General features: G+C 42.4%; 1 protein-coding gene across 1 annotated transcript; it reads right to left on the reverse strand.

Annotated features, from left to right (window-relative positions):
• Positions 1-85: 85 nt before the first annotated feature.
• Positions 86-27915, reverse strand: TTC32 (tetratricopeptide repeat domain 32). The gene is made up of 4 exons (XM_089657342.1): positions 27828-27915; positions 20644-20751; positions 12391-12557; positions 86-8486 (listed from the first exon to the last, which is right to left on the reverse strand). The coding sequence occupies exons 2-4, from the start codon at positions 20748-20750 to the stop codon at positions 8353-8355; spliced, it is 408 nt and encodes a 135-aa protein (XP_089513468.1). The 5' UTR covers position 20751; positions 27828-27915; the 3' UTR covers positions 86-8352.

Consider the following 27915-nt stretch of genomic DNA (forward strand, 5'->3'; position numbering starts at 1 on the left):
ACCAAAATGCAAAAACATATGAAACTCCATAATGATGTTGTAATAGCAACTTTGGGAATTCCAGGTAAAACTCCGGACACGAACATGAGGAAAACAAGCTTTATTAACCACCTGGTGACCTAGCCAGACTAACATCTGCAAAGCTAAGTGCCTTGAAAAAGCATCTTACAGGGTATACATGTCAGCAATTACACCACAATGCATATATTTCCTCTTTTTCTTTCTGTACATTTAAATGACTTTCTAAGCAGTGCATGATATGGCCCTGCTAGATAAACTATCTTCAGCTGAAAATAGGGGTTCAGCTACAGACTGGAACACATTGTTTCACAGGAAATAAGGGAAGGGGGAGGGAGTGAGCTGATGACCTTGCTTTTCAAACAGATGCTGTTAAAAATGCTAAAACTTAAGGGGAACTCTTCAATATTTGGGTGCTGCCACAATGTCACAAAGTATCTGCACAAAATAATTTGTAAAAAATCTCCACTAGAAAACTAATAAAAGTTTAAGGAAAATATCCCATGGCTGTTGCTATATTAAATCAGCCCAACAAAATGATAAAATAAGATTTTTGTAGTTATAGTAAAAATCCATTTCTTAGAGTCCATTGAGGGGCACAAGAATTCAGAGTGTTGGGTTTTACTGCTGCCTACAGGAGGATGGGACAAGTGAAAACGAAAAAAACTTTAAAAACAAAAGACAAATAAAAGTGACCCAAATCAATTACAGCTACTGCACATTCACTAGTAAACGAATTACCCTATTTAGAAAGCATGTCATTAAAAGGATCAAGCAACATTCATTGGCATTCGTTAATGTGTTCTTCAACAAGAACTAGTAATTACTGTATTATTCACCATAACCCACCAATATTCACCAATCACAGAAAACCTTTACAGAGCCAACAACATGTCATTCTGTTTTCACACATCTAAGGAAAATATCCCATGGTTGTTGCTATATTAAATCAGGCCAACAAAATGATAAAATCCATTTCTTGGAGTCCATTGAGGGGCACAGGAATTCAGAGTGTTGGGATTTACTGCTGCCTACAGGAGGATGGGACATGGAAAAATGAAAAAACTGTGGGCCAGCCTAGTATAACCTCTCCAACCCTAAGCATGCTTTAGTTTTGTGGTAAAGCAGTACCAAGAGCATGATATACATGGAGAGGTAGGACCCGTGTCCCTCAGTGGACCCCAAGAACTCAATTTTAAGTACAAAAACCCTATTTTTTTTTCTCGGCCATTGAGGGACACAGGAATTAAGAGACTGTTGGATTGTCTAAAAGCAGTCCAACTGAGGGATGGACAACAGCAACACAATGTTATCAGGTCCACACAAAAAATAACAGAATTGTAGACTGCTGCATCTCAAAGAAATACTTAAACAAAAACCTTGTACCTGAAGGTAGGATCGGATGAGGTCCTAACATCCAGCTGGAAGAACTTGGAAAACGTATACAGAGGATCAGGTGGCAGCCTTGAGAACCTAATTGATGCCAAAAATTGCCCAAGAAATGTTCTCAGATCCAGTAGATTGCAGTCTGACAGGGAAGGATGGAACCTGATCCTTAAGAGCACAAACCTGTCTTCCAAAATTTGAATTTCAAATAGAATAAATGTGAATTCAAATAGAATAAATTAGAACAGAATAGCAAAGAATAGAATAAAAATGAATAGATAAGAAAAGAATAAACAATAGAATAGAATTCAATAGAATAGAACAAAACAGAAAGACTATAACCGTCTTCCGAAAACTGAATTTCGAATAGAATAAATTTGAATTTAAGTTAAAATTTTCGGAATTCGGTCAAATTGAATTCAAGTCAAATTCGAAAACGAATAAATGAAAAGATTTCCAAAACAAAAATAAAACAACATTGGACAAATTTAACAAAACAGCATTATTTAAATAACAAATCAAAACGAAACACATTTGTTTTGTTCTGCACATGTCTAGTATGTGTATGTATGTATGTCAGGCAGGGATTATGATTGTAAGCTCCTTGAGGGCAAGCATTGATGTCAATGTACAATATGTACAGCGCTGAGTAAACTTGTTGGCGTTATATAATTACCTGTAATAATAATACAAAAAAAAATCTCTGATACATTTGCTATTGATATATTCTCCCAAACATCTGCTTAAGGTGTTAGTGCAAATATAATAACATGGACAGTACTCAGTTGTTTTTGTCCCAAACATCTGTAATTTCCTGTGTTCAGCCCTGCCCATAATCACACTAGAATCAAAGAAAACACTCAATGCAGAGACTCTTACTTTTTAGCCTCTTTCTATACCCTCCTCCCCCCCCCCCCCCCCCACACACACACACACACACTTATATTAGAACTGATGATGGGGGTGGGGAGGGTGCAGGAGTACTTGCTATAATATGCAAATATACACACCAAACTTGCTAATGATGGCAAATGTACCACTTCATTTTCCCTTGTCCCATGATGATGGGGTTATGCTTACCATCACCACCATCTTCTTTGTCACTTCAGCATCCTAAGTCCTAATTCTTTGGCCACTGGCCAGCCTTGTGCACTAAAGTTTGCCATGAGTCCCCAGGAAATCCCAGAGGTAGAGACAGCCACCCGACTGAACAAATATTGAAACTGAGGACTGTCAAGTCCTGGCTGGAACTCCAGGATTCCCAGAATGGGAATCATGGGGGACAGCAGTGGGGAAATGGAAAAACTGGGAAAGGCCTCTCTAGAGACCAGCAAAGTACTTTTGAGGGTAGGATGGTCAGTAAGTTCTCTAGGTGGCTGCCTGGTAATCCAGGGAGAGCTCTTCGCCGTGCCACGGGAGTCCTCAGACATCTGACCTAGCCCCAGAAAACTATCCTCTGTGTCCTATTGCTGGCAATCCTTGGTTCACCATAAGGATGGGCAGTGGACCCTTTCAAACACTGCGATCTATCCAACAGGTTGAAGCTTCACACGTTGTTCTCTCAGGGCACTGGCTGCCCCTGGGCAGGGGAATGTGCAGCCTAGTCCTTTGGAATGCCTTATAATTTACACATCAACTGTAACTCCATTGAAAAAATTATGTTGAACATGGCCCTATCAGGCAATTGCTTTCTTTGATATATGCCCTCCTTGTTCCCCCACCCCCAAACAGACTATAAACTCTCTTGCCTCCTTTCCTGGGAAGCAGCCTTTCAGCTGGCAACAGTGCGGGAAAATCAAAGACTTCTCCCTCAAATCATCAATATGTACTAGACTTCAGGAGACTAATTTTAAGATCCCATCGAGATGGTACAGAACCCCATTAGTACTGCACAAATGTTACCCTACTACCTCTGACCACTGTTGGAGATGTCATGAGTAAGAAAGGACTATCTTACATATATTCTGGTCATATCTGAAACTAGCCGCTTACTGGTAGAGGATGAGAAGGATCTCACTCAGAAGTTTACAGACTTTATGGTCCCGGAGCATCCTTCCTTTTTCCTCCTACATAACTAACATATTCCTGCAAAACTTGTAAGTATATTTTACAACACAACCTTAATGCTGCTAAAGTTTGAATTCCACCAAAATGGAAAAACCTACACACTTAAAATATATGAATACAGCTCTGAAAGATGTTAATCTGGGCTGACAGGCTGAGGAAAGATCCCGACTTTACAGTCGGGATCCACCCCAGAGTCTGAAGCAGCATCTGACCCAGCCTCTCAGCGAACTGATGAGAGCCTAAGACAGCAGTTACCTCCCCCTTCACAGCCTACAGCTCCAGTGAGCAAGGGGGGTGGGAGTAATTGGGTCAGAGCAGACGGCGGTGACTGACAGTCACCGCTCTCTGCTCAGAGCGGCTGTGAGAACGCAGCAATCAAGTGATCACCTAGAGCCGGCGGGGGACCGATGCTGCATCCACCTAGGCAAGAATGATTTTTAAAAAAAAGACCTCATACTTCTCTTTTAAGTTTTTCTTTTTTTCTGTATGCAAGTGTCCAAAAACTTAATAAATAAAGAATTTCCCCCAAAAAAATTTGTGTGCAGTTTTGTATCTTGACATATTATGTATTTATTTATTCCACTTAAGTCTGATCTTTCATATTTTGTACAATTTTGAGATTTTATTGTGTTTGGGTGCAGTAAAATAAATTTTGTAATTGTATGTTTACTGAAAATATAGATTTGATGAACAGTTGTGCCATAACCGTGTAACATTAAAAATGGAAAGGCAGGCAGCAGAGCCTGTGTATGAAATGTACAAATATGGTTTTCCCCATGTACATACTATATGTGGCTAAACGGTTAGCACTTCCGCCTGGAAGTACTAGGGTCGTTGGTTCGAATCCCAGCCACGGCACCACCTGCCTGGAGTTTGCATGTTCTCCCTGTGACTTTGTGGGTTTCCTCCGGGTACTCCAGTTTCCTCCCACACTCCAAAGACATGCTGGTAGGTTAATTGGCTCCTGTCTAAATTGGCCCTAGCATGTATATGTATGAGCGTGAGTTAGGGACCTTAGATTGTACGCCCCTTGAGGGTTAGGGACTGATGTGAATGTACAATATATATGTAAAGCGCTGTATAAATTGACGGCGCTATATAAGTACCTGAAATAAATAAATAATAATTACAAAATATACACTAAATCCAGATTTTTTAAAACATTTAATTCATATTGATTGCAGTATTTATAACAAGCTACTCCCTTAACGAATATCTGAAAAAAAAAACCCCAAAAGATTATATATTCTCTTTAAGTAGAACTATAGGAACTATAGTCAATAGTCAAAAAAGTACCAGTGAAACATCATGACAAAAAGGAAAGAGCATTACTTTAAATGTAATTTGCCTTTTTGCATCTGTATAAAATACTGGATGATCCTGCCAGTGCCAGGAACTTCCTTCAACAGGGTGACAACATAGATTCCCTTGCAGTGAAATTACTGCAGTGTCACCATACAAAACGGTAGTTAGTGCTAGCAACAGCTATTTCAATGTCGCTGAAAGAGGTTTAAAAAAAAAGAGACAGCAGACACCAAAGTGGGTCAGGGGAACATCTAGATGTTTTTTTCACTGTAGATGGAGCATGGAGAGGCATATCTAAAATAGGTTATCTCTATACATGGACTTTAGGCTCGGTTGGTTGTAGATTTGGCACAGTTTAAAGAAATCAGATTAAAGGTTATGTATACCCAAAACTGACATTCTTGTTATTGTAGGGCATCAAAGCTGAATCATTAACTGGCTCCTTATAATACTTGCGGACACTAATGGCAAAATCTTCCCTTTTGCAGTTTGTAGCTTGGCATTCTCTATCCATTCTGACACTGGATTACCTCAGACAAGGACTTTGGGATGGTGGTAGATCATACACACTTCTTCACTGACAGGGCCTCTTTAACCGTTTCAATACCGTGCAATTTTACACCTTCCTGCCCAGGCCATTTTTCAGGTTTCAGCGCTCTCACACTTTGAATGACAATTGCGCGGTCATACAACATTGTACCCAAAACTAAAATTTTATCATTTTCTTCACACAACTAGAGCTTTCTTTTGGTGGTATTTAATCACCACTGGGGTTTTTATTTTTTGCTAAATTAACAAAAAAGACCAAAAATGTTGAAAAAAAAAACACATTTTTCTTTGTTTCTGTTATAAAAGTTTACAAATAAATAATTGTTCTTCATAAATTTAGGCCGAGATGTATTCTGCTACATGTCTTTGGTGAAAATAACCCAAATTAGGATGTATTTTTTAGTTTGTAGGAAAGTTATAGAGTTCACAAACTATGGTATAGATCTGAAAATTTATCAATCCTGAAGTACTGACAGCCAATCTAATTTCTTGAGGTCCAAGAATGTCAGAATAGTACAGATATCCCCAAATGACCCCTTTTTGCAGAGTAGACAGACCGACGTACTTCATAAGAGGCATGGCGAGTTTTTTGAAGTTGTATTTTTTTGTCATAATTTTTCGGAAAATGAAAAAATGAAAAAAATTATTTTCACTATTTTTTTTTTTACATACTGTCACCAGTGCAGTACAGCGTCATCATATAACTGGCATGGCGGTGAACAGGGACACTGACTTGTGACAGTATGAAAAAAATATATATATTTTTTTTTTTTTAATTTTTTTATTATATTTAATTTTTTATTACATTTTTTAAAAAAAATTTTAAGATTTTTTTTCATATTTTACTATGACCAAAATAGTACAATGTTACCATAGTAACATTGTACTACTTTGGGGAAGTGATCAGTATTTTTTTTTTTTTTTTTTACACAATTTGCTTATAGCAAAGAATTACTTTGCTATAAGCAAGCATTTACCTGAATGAAATCGATTCATTCAGCTTTTTTTTTTTTTTTTTTTTTGTGCTTAGCTGTGATTTGGTCACAGCTAATCACATGACATGTGCATGTGATTAGCTGTGACCATTCACAGCTAGGCACTAGTATACAATGGATGGCATCATGAATGAAGCCATCCATTGTATACAACTGTCATGTGACCTGCTGTGATTGGTCACAGCAGGTCACATGGTACCAGCAACGGGAGCCGGTACTCGGATCTGTCATCGGCCGTGTCCAAGGTGCACGGCCGATGACAGATCGCACTGCTGCGCCGCTCTGCACTAGCGCAAACGGCGCATGTGCGGGAGCACGCCAAATGGCGTGCACCCGGAATGCAGATACACATCTGAAGCCGCCAAACGGCCATTGGCCGGGCGGCTAATGGTTAAATTAGCTTTGCAAGCTTACTCCTACAAAGGACATTATAGCATGTAAATCAGATTTTTCTTCCAAAGTTGATCGCCATAAAACTTCTGTCCCCCATCATAAGGATCCAGAACCACTGTCCTGTGCCACATCATTCTTTCTATTCTCCCTCATTCCTCCCACCACTTAATTCCCCTCAGCCACTTCCTACTGTACCACTACCCCCTCCCTCCTAGATTGTAAGCTCGAAAGAGTAGGGCCCTCTTACCCCTCATACGTTGTTTGTTATTGTTGTACTGTGCCATGTATTGTCCCCCCCTCTATTGTACAGCGCTGAGCAAACCCTTTGGCGCTATATAAACTCGATGTAATAATAATAATAATAATAATAGAGGGTTTCCTGTCTGATGGTAGCAGTGAATTCAAAGTAGGCCACCCCTATCCCCTTCCAATGAATACTGCTAAGTTAATTTTGAATTGTATTCTCAAATTCTCATTTACTTACATATTAGACTTAGTTTCCTTAAAGGAAACCCTCAAATGAGAAAAAAAACTGACATCGTAGATCTCCTTCTAAAAGCACTGGCTGTCTGTGGCTTCAATACTTTCTAAGTCACTGACCCAGAACAAGAATACAGCAAGCAAAGTTAGAACTCCTGATCTGCACAATGATGCCTTGAAGCCGCAGGATCAGCATGACAGCCAGGCATCTAGTGTTTACAGATGGAGTTTGGCAATGGCAGCCTCCACATTTTTCTCAGACCAAGGTCTGGTTTCAGCCACCTTTTAATTAATACGTATTAAGTTATTATATATTGTTTGGTCCATTGCCTAAATTGAAGTAGTAGCTGCATATTAAAGAAAGAGGTAGCATTGGGTTGATCTTTCTTCTGGAACTGAAGGTTCAGTGTAATGTATTAATACTGTTAGCATGTTCATGATTATTACAGATTCAATCCACCCATAATGGCTTTTAGTGATTTAGCAGTTGAATTACTTGCTACCTCCTTTCATTTCTGAGAGGCAATCTATATAATAGTAATCTACAAAGTGGTACTACTTATTTCACCTTGGAGTCTCACCTCTCCTGTGGCAATCCTCATAATAAAAAAAAATTAAAAACTGAAATGTAAGAGGAAAGCCTTTTCAAAAGGACTAGACCAAGGGGATGGAGATGAGATATCAGCCCCTCCAGTGAAGTCTGATTCACTCTACTGAGCTACATTAACGTACAAAAGTGTTGTGTAAGCCTGTAGAAGAGTGGTTTACTTCAATGCCATTCGTTTGAATAGTACTCCAATACACTTATCCAGTGCACATGCGTTTTAGAGCACCATATCACACACAAAATATCTGTGCGCTGTGCCAGATGCAGTAAAACCTGTAAAATCCGCTAAACTTTGCACTGTGGTGTGTGTGTATTGGGTGTTGTGTGTTGACAGCCCATTCAAAATAAATATGTGGCCCTAACGTATTGCCTGTTAACATAACACAAATATGTGAATCTGGCCTCCATGATTATAACAAGCTGGTGGGAGATTAAAAAAAACAGCAACAATTTAAATTTTGGGTGGAGCAATCAGTTATGTTATCTTTGCATAAGGTGTGCAGCAGTGCATAAAGCACACTCACACCAGTGTCATGCAAATCTATAGTCGCTTTAGATTCCAGAAAGCCTCTTCCTTTTCTCTTCCTTGTCCAGAATACTTTGCTGTAGGCTGATCTTTGCATCTTCAAACTGAGGGTTTAGCTGCAATACTTTCTGAAAGTCCTTTATGGCATCATCAAAAAATCCTGTTAAAGGAAAAAAAGGAAACACAAAGAGTGAGGTCCTTATTCCAAGTGAAACCCATGATTGGGACAGTAGAGACAACCCCAGGTTTACTTTTACTTCCAATAGCTCGATAGTGCCAAGCTGGTCCAAACAAACTATTTTACTAATACATGTGCTCGCTGTATGTTGTATAAACTGTATTTAGCATCAGATCACGGGCGGACTGACAACTCATGGGGCCCCCGGGCAATAGGGGATCATGGGGCCCCTGTGTCCTTGCCCAAACTCAAAAAAGCCTATGAAAAAAGGTACCAGGGGCATCTCATGGGGCCCCCTACTGACCCCGGCCCTTGGGCAGTGCCCGAGTTTCCAAATAGTCAGTCCGCCCCTGCTTCAGATACATACAGTATACAGCGCTGTGCTCTGGCAGCAGTACAGGGACTTCTCGCCATTTGTTGCCGGAAAAAGAAAAATTGGGTCAGGCTGAGTGCTTCTCAGCCGTTCACAGGACGTTTTGTGTTTTTATCCAAGATTGGCTGAGGTGAAGAGGTGAGAGGATGATGTCACGATCTCTACCTATCCAATCCAATCAAATCAGAGGAAGCCTTCTATTCATACAAAATACAAGGCTTCCTGTGAATGGCTGAGCAATGCTCAGCCCTACTTGATTTTGTTCCAGGAAAGGCATAGAAAGTCCCCGTACTGCTGCCGTAAACAAAGCGCCTATGTAGATGATGCTACCACTGTATGCCAAAGCACTGACAGCGGGAGCATCTATTTGTAAAGGAAATAGTTTGATTGGGCCAGCTTGGCCCAAACTATTTAAAGTAAACATATACATGGAGTTAGGTTTTAATATTAAACACTGAATTTACATATGGTGGTACAGGGAAATAAGACCAAGTAATGTGGATAACTTATATGACAGGAACTGTATCACATGGAAACCGGTCTGTCTGCCAGGGGCGGACTGACCATTTGGAAACTCGGGCACTGCCCGAGGGCCCAGGGTCAGTAGTGGGCCCCATGAGATGCCCCTGGTACCTTTTTCATAGGCTTTTTTGAGTTTGGGCAAGGACACAGGGGCCCCGTGATCCCCTATTGCCCGGGGGCCCCATGAGTTGTCAGTCCGCCCCTGGTCACTGCACATTTTTTACTGCCATATTAAACAAGCCAAGAAAACATAATGACTTGCAAACTAAATGGTTAGTAAAGTCAAAACAGATATTCCAGTTCTGGCAGATTCTGGAGAGCTCAATAACAGAATTTCTTATGCGTCTTACACTTCAGCGGTTACAGGAGGTTCATGGTCTCACTGCATTTGTAAAACAAACCTGAAGTGATAAATATTTACCAAAACTGCAGTAATACGTTTCAGTGGTTTTGATACCCGTACAGAAAGCTTTGCCCTACTATCTTGCCATCTACCAAGCCCCACTAAGGCTACGTTCACACTAGCCTTGTGTGCAGGCGGCAGAGAGGCGTTTGGGAAGCGTTTTTACCGCTTCCCAAACGCCTCTGCCAATTCTGCACATTACAGCACATGGTGCTGTTCTAACGGGAGCGTTTGCGTCGCGTCGCGTTGCGTCGCGGCAAAACGGACGCCTCTGGACGAGTCAGGAGGCTTTGAAGCCTCCTATTCTCGTCTATGGTGCCGCTCCGCAAACGCCCGGCCGGCGTTTGCGGTGCGGTTGCGACGCGGTTGCGGGGCGTTTGCGGAGCGGTAACACCACTCAAACTGCATTATAGGCGTTTGTGGGGCGTTATTAACGCTCGGCAAACGCCTAGCAACCGCCGCTAAACCGCGCATGCGGCGTTTGCGGAGCGTTTGCCGAGCGCTAAAAAACGCTCCGCAAACGCCGGACCAACGCTTGCCAAACGCTATAGGGGCGTTTGGCAAGCGTTGGCAAAACAGCCTAGTGTGAACGAGCCCTAATGGCCATTTAAGTCATCAATCACATGTACAAGTCAACAGTAAGGCTTAGTTGGTGGCAGGGTGGATAAAAATCAATGATTTTTTTTTTTTAAATAAAAAAAATCGGATTTTATTTAAATCGGATTTTTTTTATTTAAATCAGATTTTTTCAAATAAAATGCTTTTTGAGGAAAATATATTACCATCCAAAGGTTATTCCATCATGAAATAAAGATTAGTTTTTTAATTATGTAGAATAAGGCTGTATATGTTTAATTTTTTTGGTAAATAAATTCCATGAATCCATTCACAATGTTTTGCTCTTCCAGAGGTTTTTGTAAGATTATTGGGCAGTTTCTCTGCCTACAAGATATTATCACAGATGCTTGGTTTACTTTCGCAGTTCTCAAAACTGAAATGACTCAGCGGAGATCACATGCCTCTTCTTAACAGCAAAAATGTTATAACATGAACAGAGTTAAGAAAAAGACCTTAATCCTAACTTCTACAAACCTATAAATACAGAATCAACCCCTTCAGTGCTAAGTTTCAAGAAGTTCAGTGAATAGAATAGAAACAATATTTTTCTGATTGTTTGGAGTGGAATAGATCTGCACAAGAAGAAAGTGAAACTAAGTGTGAGGAGGAAGGGGCTGACAGTCTAAGTTTCTTAAAATATATATATTTTGTTTAGCCAAATTAGTTAACAAACATGGATGTTTAAGCAAATCACATATGCTGTAATGTTATTGTTTCAGTTGAATAAATCTATTTAAATTGTTATTATTAAGGTAATGATTATTTTTCTCCTTCCTAAGTACAACAGAAAAGTTGTCCAAATATGAATGATTAACCTATTAAACTGGGGATAAAAAAACTAATATGAAAAGTTATTCTAAAAATCTTCATCTACTTGCATATTAAAGTTACACCAGCAAGAATTAGTCTTTATGTAGAAAACTATGATTTAAATCAAGCCTTACTGACTAGTGATTTAAATCAGTTTGATTTAAATCAAATCCACCCTGGTTGGTGGAGTCTGGCTCTCAACCCCATAAGTTGGGTTAACGTTTGCATACCTGAGTAGTCTAGGATATGGGCAGATTTTCAGGTACATGAAGCTGTGGTGCCAGCAGAGAAAGAGGTATGTTTTGGTCACCTCAGCTTTTGTTTAATGCATTCAACATTATAGAGACTGTAACAAGAGGAGTGCACACACCATTGTCATAGTATAAAGAGTGGTCAGGTAGCAAATGAGGTAAAAACATAGGAGGTGATTCAAGAAGCATTTGAGAAACATTTCTGGCAGTGTGTATGTAGTCCAAAGGTTTGCACCATATTCATGAAAACTCTGCAACATTTTCATTGTCAGTAGCAATGAGTCCATCAATTTCAAGTAGCTCTTATTTCTGACACATTTTTGTACAGCCTTTCTGTTGCTACAAATTAATAAAGAAATACTGTCATACTGGTGATAAGGAAAGTAGAAGTAAATAAGATGTCTTCCATGTCGGAGTAAATTCAGACAGTTCAGAATGAACTAGCCAAATTTTCATCAGTGTGTGGTCTTTACTGTTCAACAGAAGTGGCTCATTAGATCGACTTTTGTAGAATGGAAAAGTAGGGAGACTTTTGTAGATCAGTGGCTGCTGACGCTGAGCAGTGTATTCTGACAGCGCTGGTCTCGCTGTCGGAATACGATGTCCAGGCGGGGTCGGGGTGTTCCTCCATCCACCATGTTTGTGTAAATGGAGTCGTTTCTTCATTTTTGGGGGTTTAGCCCACCGGGTGAATGAAAAAAAAAAATGAACCACCTATGAACCACATTAAGACAGTGCAGGTTCACTATGGCTATGGGTATCAGTAAAGCAGAACTGTGTTATGCTTCACTCAGTCTGTGTGTTCTATACAGACAGGTCAGGTAATGAGAGTCTTGACTTTTACACAGGCTAATAATGCTGGCTTTTTAAACAAGCAGACACTAAACAGCTAACTCCAGCGGCACCCACCTAATCGATACAGGATCAAGCCTCTGTTGTAGTAAGAAACCTCAAAATTAGGGCTCACACGTAATGCCTCTGTGTAGTCATCCATTGCTTCATAGAAGTCAACCCGGAAATACTTAATCTGCCCTCTGTTATTGTATGCGGTTGCTAGATCTTCAGAGCTGCATTTTCTTCAGAAAACAAACAGAAAAAGAACTACTTTAAATGGAAAAAAAACAGAGAACAAAAGGAGAAGATAGTTGGAGATAGTGTGAGAAAGAAGGAGAAGGCAGATTTATAACAACCTAAGACTGTGAATTCCCAACCATCATAAATAAATTTATATTATATCATCATAACAGCAGGCAGCGTGGGGGATGCTGGCCTTGTGGGCCTGGACAAATATTGAATATGGAGGTGTAGCTGAAAAAAAGATATACAGCAATTAATCCTTCTATCTTAACCTTTTCAAGCCATTAAATGTGAAAAAAAGGTTTATTTTTCACATCACATCAATCTAAAAACACTCCCTCTTGAAGGATTATTCAACCAGTAAATCAAAGTTTTGTTAAGATACTTTTTGACAAAGTGTTATAATTTATGGGGGACTCATACAAAGAAGACTTTGACTATAATAAACCATTCAGGCTTTATTTTATAAGGGAGTAAAAAACGGCAGGCTCATTTTAAAAGGTATACAAAAAAGGGGATTTGTGAAAAGAGATTCACAGAAAAGCGGCTACATAGTGAACAGAACGTGACACTCAGAAAAATTTCCAAAAATTATGCTTTATTACACATATATAAATATGACATATGGGCAATCGCCCTGGTTTACCATCACCACAGTATGAGACAATACACACAGACCTAAAACCATATAAAATGACACCAAAACCGGTCTGAATGCATGTGCAGCAGAAAAAATGACTACAAGAGTCTAATGTCCCTGTAGCACAGACACATAGGTGAACACTTCCCAAAGGAGGTGTATCCAAAAATTATACCATAGGCATACCGTAATGTAAGATATAATAGATTAAGCTATTACCATGATGGTAAATCCCAATCAGGGAATCCAAAAATTATACTATGGATATGAATATCACATGTATGCAATGCAGCAAGCACAATATGCGTCAAAAAGAGAACATCAAGCCACAGGCCTGTATGAAGGAAGACATAAATGTCTAAAATATATAATGCAGTACATTCCTGTGCCGGCACAAGTGGTTGGGGCCCATTCATCTGTAATATAAACAGCTGTTTCCTAGAGCTCTTGAATGAGAATATGCCCCATAAATTCCCAGGATGGAAGAAAAGATGCACAAAGCAGCACTCTGCTTGAAATGGTTTCTTCACCACTATATGTGGACTACACACCACTTTTCGTAGGAACAACAAGACACATCCCAATAGATCTTCTGCCTGTTGAAATATATGTGGTATATCTTGTTTCCTATACAAAGCACCATGATGTCCCCATTCTGTAGTGAAACAAACAATATGTGGGAAGTCACTGACAGAGCTTACACTCTATATAGGATATATAGGTCATATAGATCACAGAGGACCATATATCTAATGTCCTGTAACAATCCACTCACCACCTGTGCTGTGGATAATAGGAATGAAAGAGAAGTCCTTCATAGGTACTGCCATACAGGGCCAAAGAGGCCAAGGAACCACCGCTGACATCCGCCGATATACCGCGGGTTCCAGCGGTATATTTTTTGACATTATGTCTTCCTTCATACAGGCCTGTGGCTTGATGTTCTCTTTTTGACGCATATTGTGCTTGCTGCATTGCATACATGTGATATTCATATCCATAGTATAATTTTTGGATTCCCTGATTGGGATTTACCATCATGGTAATAGCTTAATCTATTATATCTTACATTACGGTATGCCTATGGTATAATTTTTGGATACACCTCCTTTGGGAAGTGTTCACCTATGTGTCTGTGCTACAGGGACATTAGACTCTTGTAGTCATTTTTTCTGCTGCACATGCATTCAGACCGGTTTTGGTGTCATTTTATATGGTTTTAGGTCTGTGTGTATTGTCTCATACTGAGGTGATGGTAAACCAGGGCGATTGCCCATATGTCATATTTATATATGTGTAATAAAGCATAATTTTTGGAAATTTTTCTGAGTGTCACGTTCTGTTCACTATGTAGCCGCTTTTCTGTTAATCTCTTTTCACAAATCCCCTTTTTTGTATGCCTCTTTTGGCTACTGAATGGAGACCAAATATTGGGTGACACGATAATTTATTCAACAACCTCTTAATAACTATCTTTAGCATATGTGTCATTTTAAAAGGTAACCTCAAAAACTAGAATTAACCTTTCTTAAATGAAGGACAGCCATTTAGGCCTCGTTCGCACCATACCTGCAGAAAAACTGATGGAAACTGACACTAGGGTTGCCACCTCATCCCCTTAAAACCAAACACATATTAATTACACAGGTTCTGTGGCTGATTAGGGTGTAAATTAAACTCATGTAGTGCCTTATCTGCAATAAAATAGTCTCAGAACCTGTGTAAGTAATATGTGTTCGGTTTTAAAGGGAAGAGGTGGCAACCATAACTGACACACAGATTTCACTTACAGAAACATCAGTTTACATCAGTTTTCATACGTGCTTCAATGAGTTTTATACACGTTGCAGATTCCTGCACAGTAAAATCTACACGGGATACTAATGTTGTGGTGTGAACAGGGCACATAGAGAACCATTGATTTCATTGTGCCCTTGCAGAATGTGTGCAGAAAAACTGATGTCTCTGCACCACGGTGTGAACAAGCCCTTACTGACCCATTCAAATCTGTAGCATGAATAGCCTAAGGAAGGCACACAGGGAGGCACAGGCACAGGGAGAACATGAAAACTCCAAGCAGGTGTTGCCGTGGTTGGGATTCAAAGTAACAACCTCCCTTACTGCCAGGCTAACCATTTAGCCACTGTGCTGCCCACCAGGGCAATGGTGAGCACTCTAGGTAGTTCACTGTTCACGGTTTCCTTCTGTCATTCAGTAACTGCCTACCCATACAAGGACAGAGAGACACACTGACACTCTGCAAGAGCCTGAGATTGTACCCACAATCTGCTAATCACGGGTGCAATGCTTTACAGGCTCCTGATAAAAAAAAGATATATTAATAATAAAGTCACCTTTTTTACCTACAAAAAAATGTGCATTCAATATTTGTTACATAAAAGGTGAACTTCACCTTTAATCAACCACAGATCAAGGAACTCCTATCAACCTCTGAAGGAACCTTGGTTGATAATGGCTGGTCTACCAATACACATGCAGAACAGGGATCAAGGAACTCCTATCAACCTCTGAAGGAACCCCGGTTGAGAATGGCTGGTCTACCAATACACATGCAGAACAGGGATCAAGGAACTCCTATCAACCTCTGAAGGAACCCCGGTTGAGAATGGCTGGACTACCAATACACATGCAGAACAGGGATCAAGGAACTCCTATCAACCTCTGAAGGAACCCTGGTTGAGAATGGCTGGTCTACCAATACACATGCAGAACAGGGATCAAGGAACTCCTATCAACCTCTGAAGGAACCCTGGTTGAGAATGGCTGGTCTACCAATACACATGCAGAACAGGGATGCCTAAGACCTTATCTGCAGTGCATTCCCTGATCTGTAACAGATCCACTGAGGTGGCCAAATCCTACAGATGAACGTTGTCTGGTCAGGTGCTGAAGGCCCATATCCTTCACGGGACATCAGCAGTAATCATGCCACAACCATATACATTAGGTGCACAAATGATCACAGCTTCCAGCTCAGCTGTTTCACATCAGAGAAGACATCTCTCAGAATCGAATGTCAGCTCATGAGCCCATACACACTAAGGAGATCTAAAAAGTGAATTCTCTGCACACAATCAACATGTGAGTGGAAACCCTAAAGGCTATCTGTCCCCAAACACATAAACTAAATGTGCTATTGCACATGCTCCTGTAATGTCAAAATGTTTAATCCTTCATTATGCCCCTATTCTGACTGTTTCTCCTTGAATGTAAAAAAAACCAAAAACATTTGTGTATAAAAAAAAAAAAAAAAAAAAATTTGTGTATAAAAAAACAAAAAAAAAAACACATTATGAATACCTTTTTTCACTTTTCCTCTGTTCTCAGCTGCATAAGATGTGGGGGTGGAGAAGCAACAGCTCATTGATCTTCCCAGTGAATGTCTGTGCAAGGGGGGGGGGGGGGCGTGTCAGCACGACCCTGATCATTGGAGGAGAGCAGGCTGAGCTCTCTGCACAACTAGAAAATGGACCACACTGTGCTCTCATGCTTAGTGTGGTCAGTTTTTTTTTTTTTTTTTAAATAGGAACTGGCAGGAATAGCAGGAGGTTCACACAAAGGAAGCAATACAAATAGAACAGGTGCATATCAGGAACATCAAATGTTGGGTTTACATATTCATATAAGTATGAAAGTCCCCCTACATCTATTATCTACTGTAACAGTGTAGTTATCTGGTAGCAGTGACATGCTGATAAAAGAGTGTTGGGTTTGGAGTGAAGGGGTGATGATTCCCTTTAATATATCTCAGCATACATATAAAATGTCCTCTGATATTTACAGTCAAGGGCCATAGTAGTAGAGGAGTACACTGCACAGGCAAGTATTATATGGAAAGGTTCCAGGGCTGCATGGGTGTTATGAGCTGACACTGACACATCCGTCACACATCTTTTATGATGGTCACTAAGGATAATGACTTGTTCCCTGTACAGTGTTGTGAGGTGATAGGGGTGATATAGGTGATGGAATCCAGACATGCCTTGTGTGTAACCTCTGGACTGTGATTTCACATTTCTCTACTGTAAAACGAGTTAGATTATAACTTTGTGCCCAGCATGATAGGGAGTGAAATGAAAACTAACGGGTGTCGGTAGCTCCTTGTGTAACCATGTCTTTACAGTTTGTTCCAGGAAATATGTGTACTAAATTAGTGTCTCAAATACATATTTCCAAGTGCAGATTCCTAACTTTACTTCTTGTTACTGGTTAGATCACCAGGTGAAAACAGAGGGGGGAAAAAGTCTTAAAAAATAAAATTAACGTATATTCCACAACTAATGATTGGTAAGCCGCAATATATTACATTTTTTGTTTGGGGTTTCAAACCAATTTAATACTACAGCACTATATAGACATTAGTCACTTGCCCCCCAGAGGATTTTCCTCCCTTCCTGACCAGGCCATTTTTTGCAATATGCGTTACTTTGACTGACAATTGCACGGTCATGCAACACTGCACCCAAATTAAATTTACGTCCTTTTTTTCCCACTAATAGAAATTTCTTTCAGTGGCATTTGATCGCCTGTACGTTTTTATTTTTTTATGCTAGAAACAAAAAAAGACCGACAATTTTGAGAAAAAAAAACAATATTTTGGACTTTTTGCTAGTAAACATGTCCAGTAAAAAAATTTAATCACCTCCCGCCCGCCATATAGTAATATGACTGGCGCAAGGTGGTTCTCTCATTCTGGGAGGACGTCATATGACGTCCTCCTAGTCTTACTGCGTATGTGCGGCTCAGGGAACACTTAGCACGGCGATCAGCGGTGCGCTGTGTCCCTCGGACACAGCGGATCACCGATCACGGAAAGAGCCGAAGATGTTGGCTCGGTCATGTGATCAGCTGTGTCCAATCACAACTGATCACATGTAAACAGGGAAATGCCGGTTATCGGCATTTCTCTCCTCTCGAGCTGTCACGCTGACAGCTTGAGAGGAGAGGAGAGCTGGTAATCGGCTTTCCGTGGAGGGGACATGTACACTGATCATCAGGGCACTGATGATCAGTGTGCCCTGATGATTAGTGTAGCCCCAGAAGTGCAACCTGTCAGTGTCCATCAGTGCCTTATGTCAGTGCTCATCAGTGCCTCGTGCCAGTGTACATCAATGCCACATATCAGTGCCCATCTGTGCTGCCTTTCAGTGTCACCCATCAGTGCCAGTCAGTGACACCTATCAGTGCCAGTCAGTGCCGCCTATCAGTGCGCATCAGTGCCTGTCAGTGCCGCCTAACAGTGCCATGTATCAGTGCTGCATTTCAGTGCCTCCTCATCGGTGCCCATCAGTGCCACCTATCAGTGCCCATCAGTGCAGCCTATCAGTGCAGCCTCATTAGCGCACATCAGTAAAGGAGAATAATCACTTATTTACAAAATTGTATAACAAAAACTAAGAAAAAACATTTTTTTTCAAAATTTTCAGTGGTGTTTGGTTTGTTTAAGAAAAAATAAAAAATCCAGAGGTGATTAAATACCACCAAAATAAAGCTCTGTCACAAAAAAATGATAATTTCATATGGGTACAGTGTTGTTTGACCGCGCAATTGTCATTCAAAATGCGACAGCGCTGAAAGCTGGAGATTGGCCTGGGCAGGAAGGGGGTATAAGTGCCCTGTAGGTTAGCGATTAAAAAAATCAAATGTCGTCATAAATTTAGGCCAAAATGTATGCTGCTATTTATGCTTTGCTAAAAAAAATCCCAATACGTGTAAATTAATTGGTTCACATGACAGTTATAGTGTTTACAAATGGCGGTATATATACTGGAATTTTTTATTGATTTATTTTACTAGTAAAGGCGGCGATCAGCGACTTACAGCGGGACTGCGGCGGGCACTCTGATACTGGAGGGGAAAGGACTTGGTGACACTGACATCCCCAGTGACACCAATACAGTGATCAGTGCTAATAAAAAGCACTGACACTGTACTAATGGCACTGGGCAGGAAGGGGTTAACATGTGGGGCGATCAAAGGGTTAACTGTGCGCAGTTTTACTATGAGGCTGTGTTTCACTGTAAGCACACTGCTTTGTATGGCTCTGCTATGAAGAGCCATACAAAGCAGTGTACAGGAGCTGACAAGGGAGAGATCTGTGTTGTTTATACACAGGTCTCTCCCCCCGTCAGAGATACTCGGCAATCACTGTGTGCCGGCGAGAAATCACCAGCCGGGACCTTGTGACTGACAGCCGAGGCGCGGGTAGGGCGCGCTCCGTGTGTGTGCGTGCGTGCGTGTCTCAGTATTTCTGCTATTGGGCGGCACGAGAGTGGTTAAAAAGACATCCTACAGTTGCTAGTTCTTCTCACCCCCTTAGTTCTGGACTTGCAACTCTCATCTATGCTGTAAGGCTGATTCTGCAATTATCTTATAATCCTGATTTATTTTTAAAGCTGTACTAAACCCAAAACCAAAAATGTAATATATTACAGCTTACCAGTCATTAGATGTGGTGGCTGCGCAATTGTATTTTTCTAGGCTTTCCCCCTGTTTTCAACTTGTGATGTGGCCAGTAACACACCTCCTGTATTAGAGTGCCTCCACTCTGGATGAATGAGCACAGGGGGCACAGCAGACACCAACACTGTCAGTCTGTGGGGATGGAAGTGTTAAGTGTATTAGCAGATTTAAATACACTAACAAATCAATGCCGAACTCCAGATCTTTATAATCAGTTACAGCATGGGTGCTCAACCTGTGGCCCTCCAGCTGTTGTGGAAGTCCCATCATGCCTCTGCTCTGTCTTTGGAAGTCATTCTTGTAACTGTCAGCCTTGCAATACCTCATGGGACTTGTAGCTTCCCAACAGCTGGGGGGCCACAGCTTGAGAGTTACAGCAGTTTTTTTTCCTTTTGGCATACAGGTTTTACATAAATAAAAACTGATCATTGTAAGCACCCCTATCAGTAGAAAATGGTTTGTCTCATCCCTGTAACTTCTACATCTGCAAGAGAGCTTGTTCTTTTTAAAAACAACAGACTTACTGGCTGGATCACCAGAAGAAAATAGAAGGAAAAAAGGCTTAGGGTGTTTGTGATCTCAGGCAGAATCGCCATGATTCTGCCCACGATCCCAAAACACTCGGCAAAAATTACAAACCACAGGACTGTTCGGGTGCCAATCATTGTCAATGGCACCAAAACACAATGCAGTTCTGGCGTGATAAATCGTGACAAACCACACTGTGCAAAGCTCAGAAAAGAGCAGGAGCTTCTTTTAGGCAACAAGCTTCGCGTGATGTGCTTCGCCACAATTGCAGAGCAATTTATCATGCGACAATCGCAGCAGGACCACACCGCATTATGACACTATTGGAAAGGAATATGTGATTTGTCATTTTCGTAAAGCGTTGTGGGATCACAGGCAGAATTGTGTGCTACTGCTTTAAGCATATTCAGCTTGTAGATTATGTGTGCTCTCACCGGTTTTGTGTGCAGTCATCTATGAATCTCCCATACAGATCCTCAGCCACACCTAGATGACGTTTCTCTAGCTCTGCATTGGCTGTCTGTAGCAGGCTATGCTCCATTCTGAAAAAAAAAAAAAAAAAAGAATTCCAAGATCAATAGAATATTTGTTTTGGTTTGTGCTCCTTACTTTGGGAGCCAGTGATCAAAATACTCCTTACATTGGTAGTCTGAATGCCCCTTACACTGGTGGTCAGTGAGAAGAATTCTCCTTACATTGGTGGTCAGTGACAAGAATGCTCCTTACATTGGTGATCAGTTGGAAGAATGCCCCTTACTTTGGTGGTCAGTGAGAAGAATGCTCCTTACATTGGTGGTCAGTTGGAAGAATGCCCATTACATTGGTGGTCAGTGAGAAGAATGCTCCTTACATTGGTGGTCAGTGAGAAGAATGCTCCTTACATAGGTGGTCAGTTGGAAGAATGCCCATTACATTGGTGGTCAGTGAGAAAAATGCCCCTTACATTGGTGGTCAGTGAGAAAAATGCCCCTTACATTGGTGGTCAGTGAGAAGAATGCCCCTTACATTGGTAGCTAGTGCATTGGCGTTCAATAGGAAGAATGCCCCCCTTATTAACAACTAAAGAGATAATACTGCTGGTTCTCCCAAATGACATAGGCCCCAAAACTATGCAGAAACCATTAGTTTGGAGGTCAATCTGAACAGATTGAGGAACCCTTAGCAACCCCTGGAAGAACCCTAATGACAGCCACTGATATCTTACAGACACTAGAGCAGTGGTGGACATCGTTCTTCTTATGGGGGGCCTCAAGTGCAGCCCCAGACAACACCAAAGGGCCACATATAAAATTCAATAAATATACATTATCAGAGACTATAGACAAGATACAAGAGATGGTCAGAGACTGCAGACAAGATACAAGAGATGGTCAGAGACTGCAGACAGGATACAAGAGATGGTCAGAGACTGCAAACATGATACAAGAGATGGTCAGAGACTACACCCATGATACAAGAGATAGAAGAGATGGTCAGAGACTGCACCCATGATACAAGAGATAGTCAGAGACTGCAGACAGAATACAAGAGATGTTCAGAGACTGCAAACACGATACAAGAGATGGTCAGAGACTGCAGACAGAATACAAGAGATGTTCAGAGACTGCAAACATGATACAAGAGATGGTCAGAGACTGCAGTCATGATACAAGAGATGGTCAAAGACTGCGGGCATGATACAAGAGATGGTTAGGGACTGCGGGCATGAAAAGGTCAGAGACTGCGGACAGGATACAAGAGATGGTCAGTGTCACGGTCCACCCCCACCCCCCTTGCCTGCTGTCCCTCTGTCCTTTGATCAATCCCTCCCTCCCCCCTTGCAGATTCCTCTCCTCCTGCCGCAGCCTACAACAAAGGCTGTGCAGGACGGGAGGAAACGCCCCCTATGGTGCAGTAGCACCTTTCCTCGGCGAAGCCGTCGAGGAGTCGGGCACCCCACCAGGAATACCCGGAGCAGGCCGCTGGGGTGTCTCTGCGCGTCTCCCCCAGCGGGCGCAGCCAAAGGCCACTCTCCCTGAAGCGCGACCAGAGTCAGGGGGGCGTGCCTCGTTGCCCCGGCAATGCGATGCTGGGCCGGCCGTTGCCGGAGCAACCAGGAAGCGTCCTGCTCCGGCTTAAGAAGGCCGGAGCGGGACCCAGCCGGTGTCTTTGATCGCTGGTCACCGTGAGCTGCTGTTGGGAGGTCTGAGCTGAGGTCAAACCCCCGCAGCCATCCCCACTGAGTACTCTGCTGATCCCTGGGGCTAGATTACCCGCTGTGTGCCCAGAAATACTCCGCTAGATTACCCGCTGTGTGCCCAGGAGTACCGCTACCTGCCTGCTGTGTGTGTGCCCAGGAATACTCTGCTGTTACCCGCTGTGTGCCCAGAAATACTCCGCTAGATTACCCACTGTGTGCCCAGGAGTACCGCTACCTGCCTGCTGTGTGTGTGCCCAGGAATACTCTGCTGTTACCCGCTGTATGCCAAGGATTATTGTTGCCTGCTGCCGGCTGTGTGTGTCTCCTACCAGAACCGTGAGTGTCCATACCACCCTTGCCTGGACTGTCTGTGACTCCCCCTATTCTGCCTGCCTGGACTGTCCGTGAATCCCTCTATTCTCCCTTGCCTGGACTGTCCATGACTCCCCCCTATTCTCCCTGCCTGGACTGTCCATGACTCCCCCCTATTCTCCCTGCCTGGACTGTCCGTGCATCTCCCTATTCCTTCTGCCTGGACTGTCCGTGAATCTCCCTATTCCTTCTGCCTGGACTGTCCGTGAATCTCCCTATTCCTTCTGCCTGGACTGTCCGTGAATCTCCCTATTCCTTCTGCCTGGACTGTCCGTGCATCTCCCTATTCCTTCTGCCTGGACTGTCCGTGAATCTCCCTATTCCTTCTGCCTGGACTGTCCGTGAATCTCCCTATTCCTTCTGCCTGGACTGTCCGTGAATCTCCCTATTCCTTCTGCCTGGACTGTCCGTGAATCTCCCTATTCCTTCTGCCTGGACTGTCCGTGAATCTCCCTATTCCTTCTGCCTGGACTGTCCGTGAATCTCCCTATTCCTTCTGCCTGGACTGTCCGTGAATCTCCCTATTCCTTCTGCCTGGACTGTCCGTAAATCTCCCTATTTCCCCTGCCTGGACTGTCCATGAATCTCCCCATTACCCTGCCTGGACTGGTCCCATTGAATGCCCCGATTTTCCCATCTGGGCGGCCCCATCAAACACTCACACCTTGTCTGCCTGGATTAATACTGGCTTGGGCCATCACCACCTAAATTGCCCTATCGTGGGCCGGATTTCAATTATTTTGGGCTCCTTTCCTCTCTTCCCCTTTTTTGGGTACCCAGACGCTACCTTCCTACCCTGATTGAGTGCCTCCCATAGTTCAATAAAGCTTTCTGTGTTTACCATCCTCCGTGTGTGTTCTGTCCTGCCTACGCTTCCATCACAGTCAGAGACTCCAAACATGATACAAAAGAAGGTCAGAGACTGCAGGCATGGTACAAGAGATGGTCAGAGACTACAGGCATGATACAAGAGATGGTCAGAGACTGCGGGCATGATACAAGAGATGGTCAGAGACTGCGGGCATGATACAAGAGATGGTCAGAGACTGCGGGCATGATACAAGAGATGATCAGTGACTGCAGGTATGATTAAAGAGATGGTCAGAGACTGCGGGCATGATACAAGAGATGGTCAGTGACTGCAGGTATGATACAAGAGATGGTCAGAGACTGTGGGCATGATACAAGAGATGATCAAAGACTGTGGGCATGATACAAGAGATGGTCAGAAATTGAGGACATGATACAAGAGATGTTCAGAGACTGAGGACATGATACAAGAGATGTTCAGAGACTGAGGACATGATACAAGAGATGTTCAGAGACTGAGGACATGATACAAGAGATGTTCAGAGACTGAGGACATGATACAAGAGATGTTCAGAGACTGAGGACATGATACAAGAGATGTTCAGAGACTGAGGACATGATACAAGAGATGTTCAGAGACTGAGGACATGATACAAGAGATGTTCAGAGACTGAGGTCATGCTACAGGAGGCTGTCAGAGACTGGACATATTACCTGAGGCTGGTAGAAATAACTACTATAACAGGGCAATAGGGAGACAGAGATCAGTGTCTGCAGGGGCACAGAGGACCACACAAAAAGTGCCAAACATCCTGAGCTGTAGGTTGGGCACTAGAGGGACTACTTTGGAAAGAATTATCAGATTGTGATTAGAATCTATAGGTGGAAGTGGAAGCCTTCCTAAATAGTTGTGCTGCCAGGGGAAGGTTTGGGCGGCAGACCACTCGTTCGTGATGGGGCGGGTTCCACTGGCAGCCTACCCATCCTGTTTATGGATATAAAAAGGTGGTCCTTCTGGTGGCTGACACTGCTCATTACTGAGTGGATGGCAGCAGTCAGCCATGTTTCTGGATGGACTCCTTAGCATCCCAATAAGATGAGTGTATTTGGTTGTTTATGTTATACTATATGTTTTTTTTTCATGCTTTATCGGTGGCACCATGTGGTTTCTCCAGCACTTCTGGGATCTTTTCATTGGTGGCTTGGTCCCTCCTCCACTCTCTCCTGGACCCCTACTGAGTTGAGCAGTTATGGAATAGAATGCTTTTTTTAAATAATGATCACAGGAAATATCTTCATATATATCCTGCTGTGTTCTTGGTTGCTCATCTGTATGTTGTTAGATGTGTTTAATCCAGTGTTTCTCAACCTTTTTTCAGTCAAGTCACCCTTTAAAATTCTGCACAATCTTGAGTCACCCCATTACAAAATGTAAAAAAACTAAACAAAAAGTTTTACAGAATGCAGCAACATCTGCACATGTAGGACACCCAACAGCAGAAGTGATTTATTCTTCCAAAGCAAACACACCTTTGCACACTGGTACTGACTAGTATACCATAGTTTCTCTTCTCCCACGGTTTCTCTCTCACTCAGCTAGTGTGACCCCAGTGTTGATGGAGAGGGGCAGAGAAGGAAAAAGCAAGGATGCTTTGAAAGCGCCCAATGCCCTTCTAATCAACTGATGATATCATTGGTTGTTATGTCGCCAGTAGCTAGAATGTTGTACTGGTGCACAATGAAAACCTGTGGTATTGTGCAACTAAAATGCAGGCTTCATCCATCTGCTGGCTTGTACACAATTTTTAGGCATTTTACCAAGGTACCACTGAAGAAACCTGAAGGCAAACTGGTTGAAAAAGGGTGGTTTAATCCCCATATGGGGTTTTATGTGTGTGGCTCTATGGACTGGTCCTCTTTTTACATCTTCTTATTTTCAATACCAAGGTCCAATGGAGTTCCCTGAGGAAGAGCAAGTCTCGAAAGGCGTTGGCATACAGGCATGATACCACTCTGTACTGACATGCCATTATGGGTGTCTAATTGGTGTTTCTGTGTATGATGATAGCTACAATCATTTTTTTTAACCACTGCAAATATGTGAGATGTGGCATTATAAGGCCTGTGACTGTGGATTTTAACATTGATTACAGCAGAGGTCCAGTCAGAATCTAAAAAAATAAAAGTCAGAAACTACAAAAACTATAGCTGCTGACTTTTAAAAAACAGCCACTCAGCTGTCCCATGATCCAGTGGTGTCCTCACTGCAGCCGGTTTCACCAGCCATCCTCTCTTCCTGGTGCCGGCATCCTAAGTGTGGGCACCTGGCTGTGACAGCTTGCAGCTTCACATATAGCGTTCTGCCTTGTGAATGGTTCTGTAGTCTTCTGGGACCTGTCACATGTCCCAGAAGACTGCGGGGAGGGAGGGCAGCTTTTGCTTCCGATCACCTAGGCGATTGCAGTGGATACCTATCAAAATCAGATACCCGCTCCCCGAAGGTTCCAACCCTTAATGGGGAGCGGGGGACGTGGCCTAAAAGTGGAATTTCCCCCTTTGGGTGGAGCGTCACTTTAATAACGTTTTGTAATTTTTTTTTATTGTTCTTTTGTGATATGGTGCCCTGCAAAATCCCTGCCACCCATTATACTTTTTGTCAGTACACAAACATCTTTTTCTGGGACGGACACTGATATAGTCTGGAATAATGCCATTCCCCCAGAGAGAGGACACCTGGATTAGGGTATATAGCAGTAACACTGATCAGTACGGCAGTAGACAGGCTGGAAGGATTAGTCAGTGATAGAACACCTAGTGACACTATAGGAAACATTGGCCTGAAGGGTCAGTCCATCCATAACTGATATTCCACTTTTGGCTGGACTGACAGGTGCTGCACCACCTACAAAGGTCTGAGGTAACCTGTGTAAGGGAACAGCCTCTGCTGTGTCTACATACATTTAAGTAGAACAGGTCCTCGTTATATCATTCATGTGACAAATCCTCTTCATGTCATGTATGTAACAGGTCCTTTTCATGCCATGTATGTAACTGGTCCTCTTCATGTCACATATGTAACTGGTCCTCTTCATGTCATATATGTAACTGGTCCTCTTCATGTCATATATGTAACTGGTTCTCATGTCATATATGTAACTGGTCCTCTTCATGTCATGTGACAGGTCCTCTTCATGTCATGTGACAGGTCCTCTTCATGTCATGTATGTAACAGGTCCTCTTATATCATGCATGTGATGGGTCCTCTTCATGTCATGTATGTAACAAGTTCTTTTCATATCATGTGATAGGCCCTCCTTATGTCATGTATGTGACAGGTCCTCTTCATGTCATATATGTAACAAATCCTTTTCATGACATGTATGTGACAGGTCCTCTTCATGTCATGTGACAAGTCCTCCTTATGTCATGTATGTGACAGGTCCTCTTCATGTCATGTATATGATGGGTCCTCATCATGTATGTGACAGGTCATGTCATATATGTAACAGGTCCTTTTTATGTCATGTATGTGACAGGTCCTCTTCATGTCATGTATGTGACAAGTACTCTTCATGTCATGTGACAGGTCCTCTTCATGTCATGTACGTGACCGGTCCTCTTCATGTCATGTGCGTGACTGGTCCTCTTCATGTCATGTATGTGACAGGTCATGTATGTAACAGGTTCTTTTCATGTCATGTGATAGGCCCTCCTCATGTCATGTATGTGACAGGTCCTCTTCATGTCATATATGTAACAAATCCTTTTCATGTCATGTACGTGACAGGTCCTTTTCATGTCATGTGACAAGTCCTCCTTATGTCATGTATGTGACGGTCCTCTTCATATCATGTATATGATGGGTCCTCGTCATGTATGTGACATGTCATATATGTAACAGGTCCTTTTCATGTCATGTATGTGAGGTCCTCTTCATGTATGTGACAAGTAGTCTTCATGTCATGTATGTGACAAGTCGTCATGTAACAGGTCCTTTTCATGTCATGTATGTGCTGGTCCTCTATGTAACATTAAGCACCCACTGCACACTGGGGTCACAGACAGTGTCAGAATAGAGGAAGGGAAGTAAGAGAGAAGCAAGGGACACTCCCAGGACCAGCAACCAGTGACAGTCCGATGAATACTAGGCCAGGACACATGACCACACTGCACAGGAAGTACATACAATGTATGCATAGTCCCCAACCTTCCCTCTACAATGGTATCCATGGAAACACACAGGACCCCACAACTTACTGCTATTTCCGACAGTGCAACCTCATCACATGACTGTCCCGAGACCGCGCTTCAGAAGGAGCGCGCCTGACCACGTGCGACATTATGG

This window comes from Staurois parvus, unplaced genomic scaffold (genome assembly GCF_062004578.1).
Source record: "Staurois parvus isolate SC_StPar_1 unplaced genomic scaffold, SC_StPar_1.0 ptg000985l, whole genome shotgun sequence".
Taxonomy (NCBI): Eukaryota; Metazoa; Chordata; class Amphibia; order Anura; family Ranidae; genus Staurois; species Staurois parvus.

Coding starts and splice junctions, on each gene's coding strand:
- TTC32 (XM_089657342.1), bottom strand. CDS start 20,750: ATGGAGCATAGCCTGCTACAGACAGCCAATGCAGAGCTAGAGAAACGT. Junction 12,558..20,643: donor GATGACTGCACACAAAACCG/GTGAGAGCACAC, acceptor TGTTTTCTGAAG/AAAATGCAGCTCTGAAGATC. Junction 8,487..12,390: donor CTTGATCCTGTATCGATTAG/GTGGGTGCCGCT, acceptor TTCCTTTAACAG/GATTTTTTGATGATGCCATA.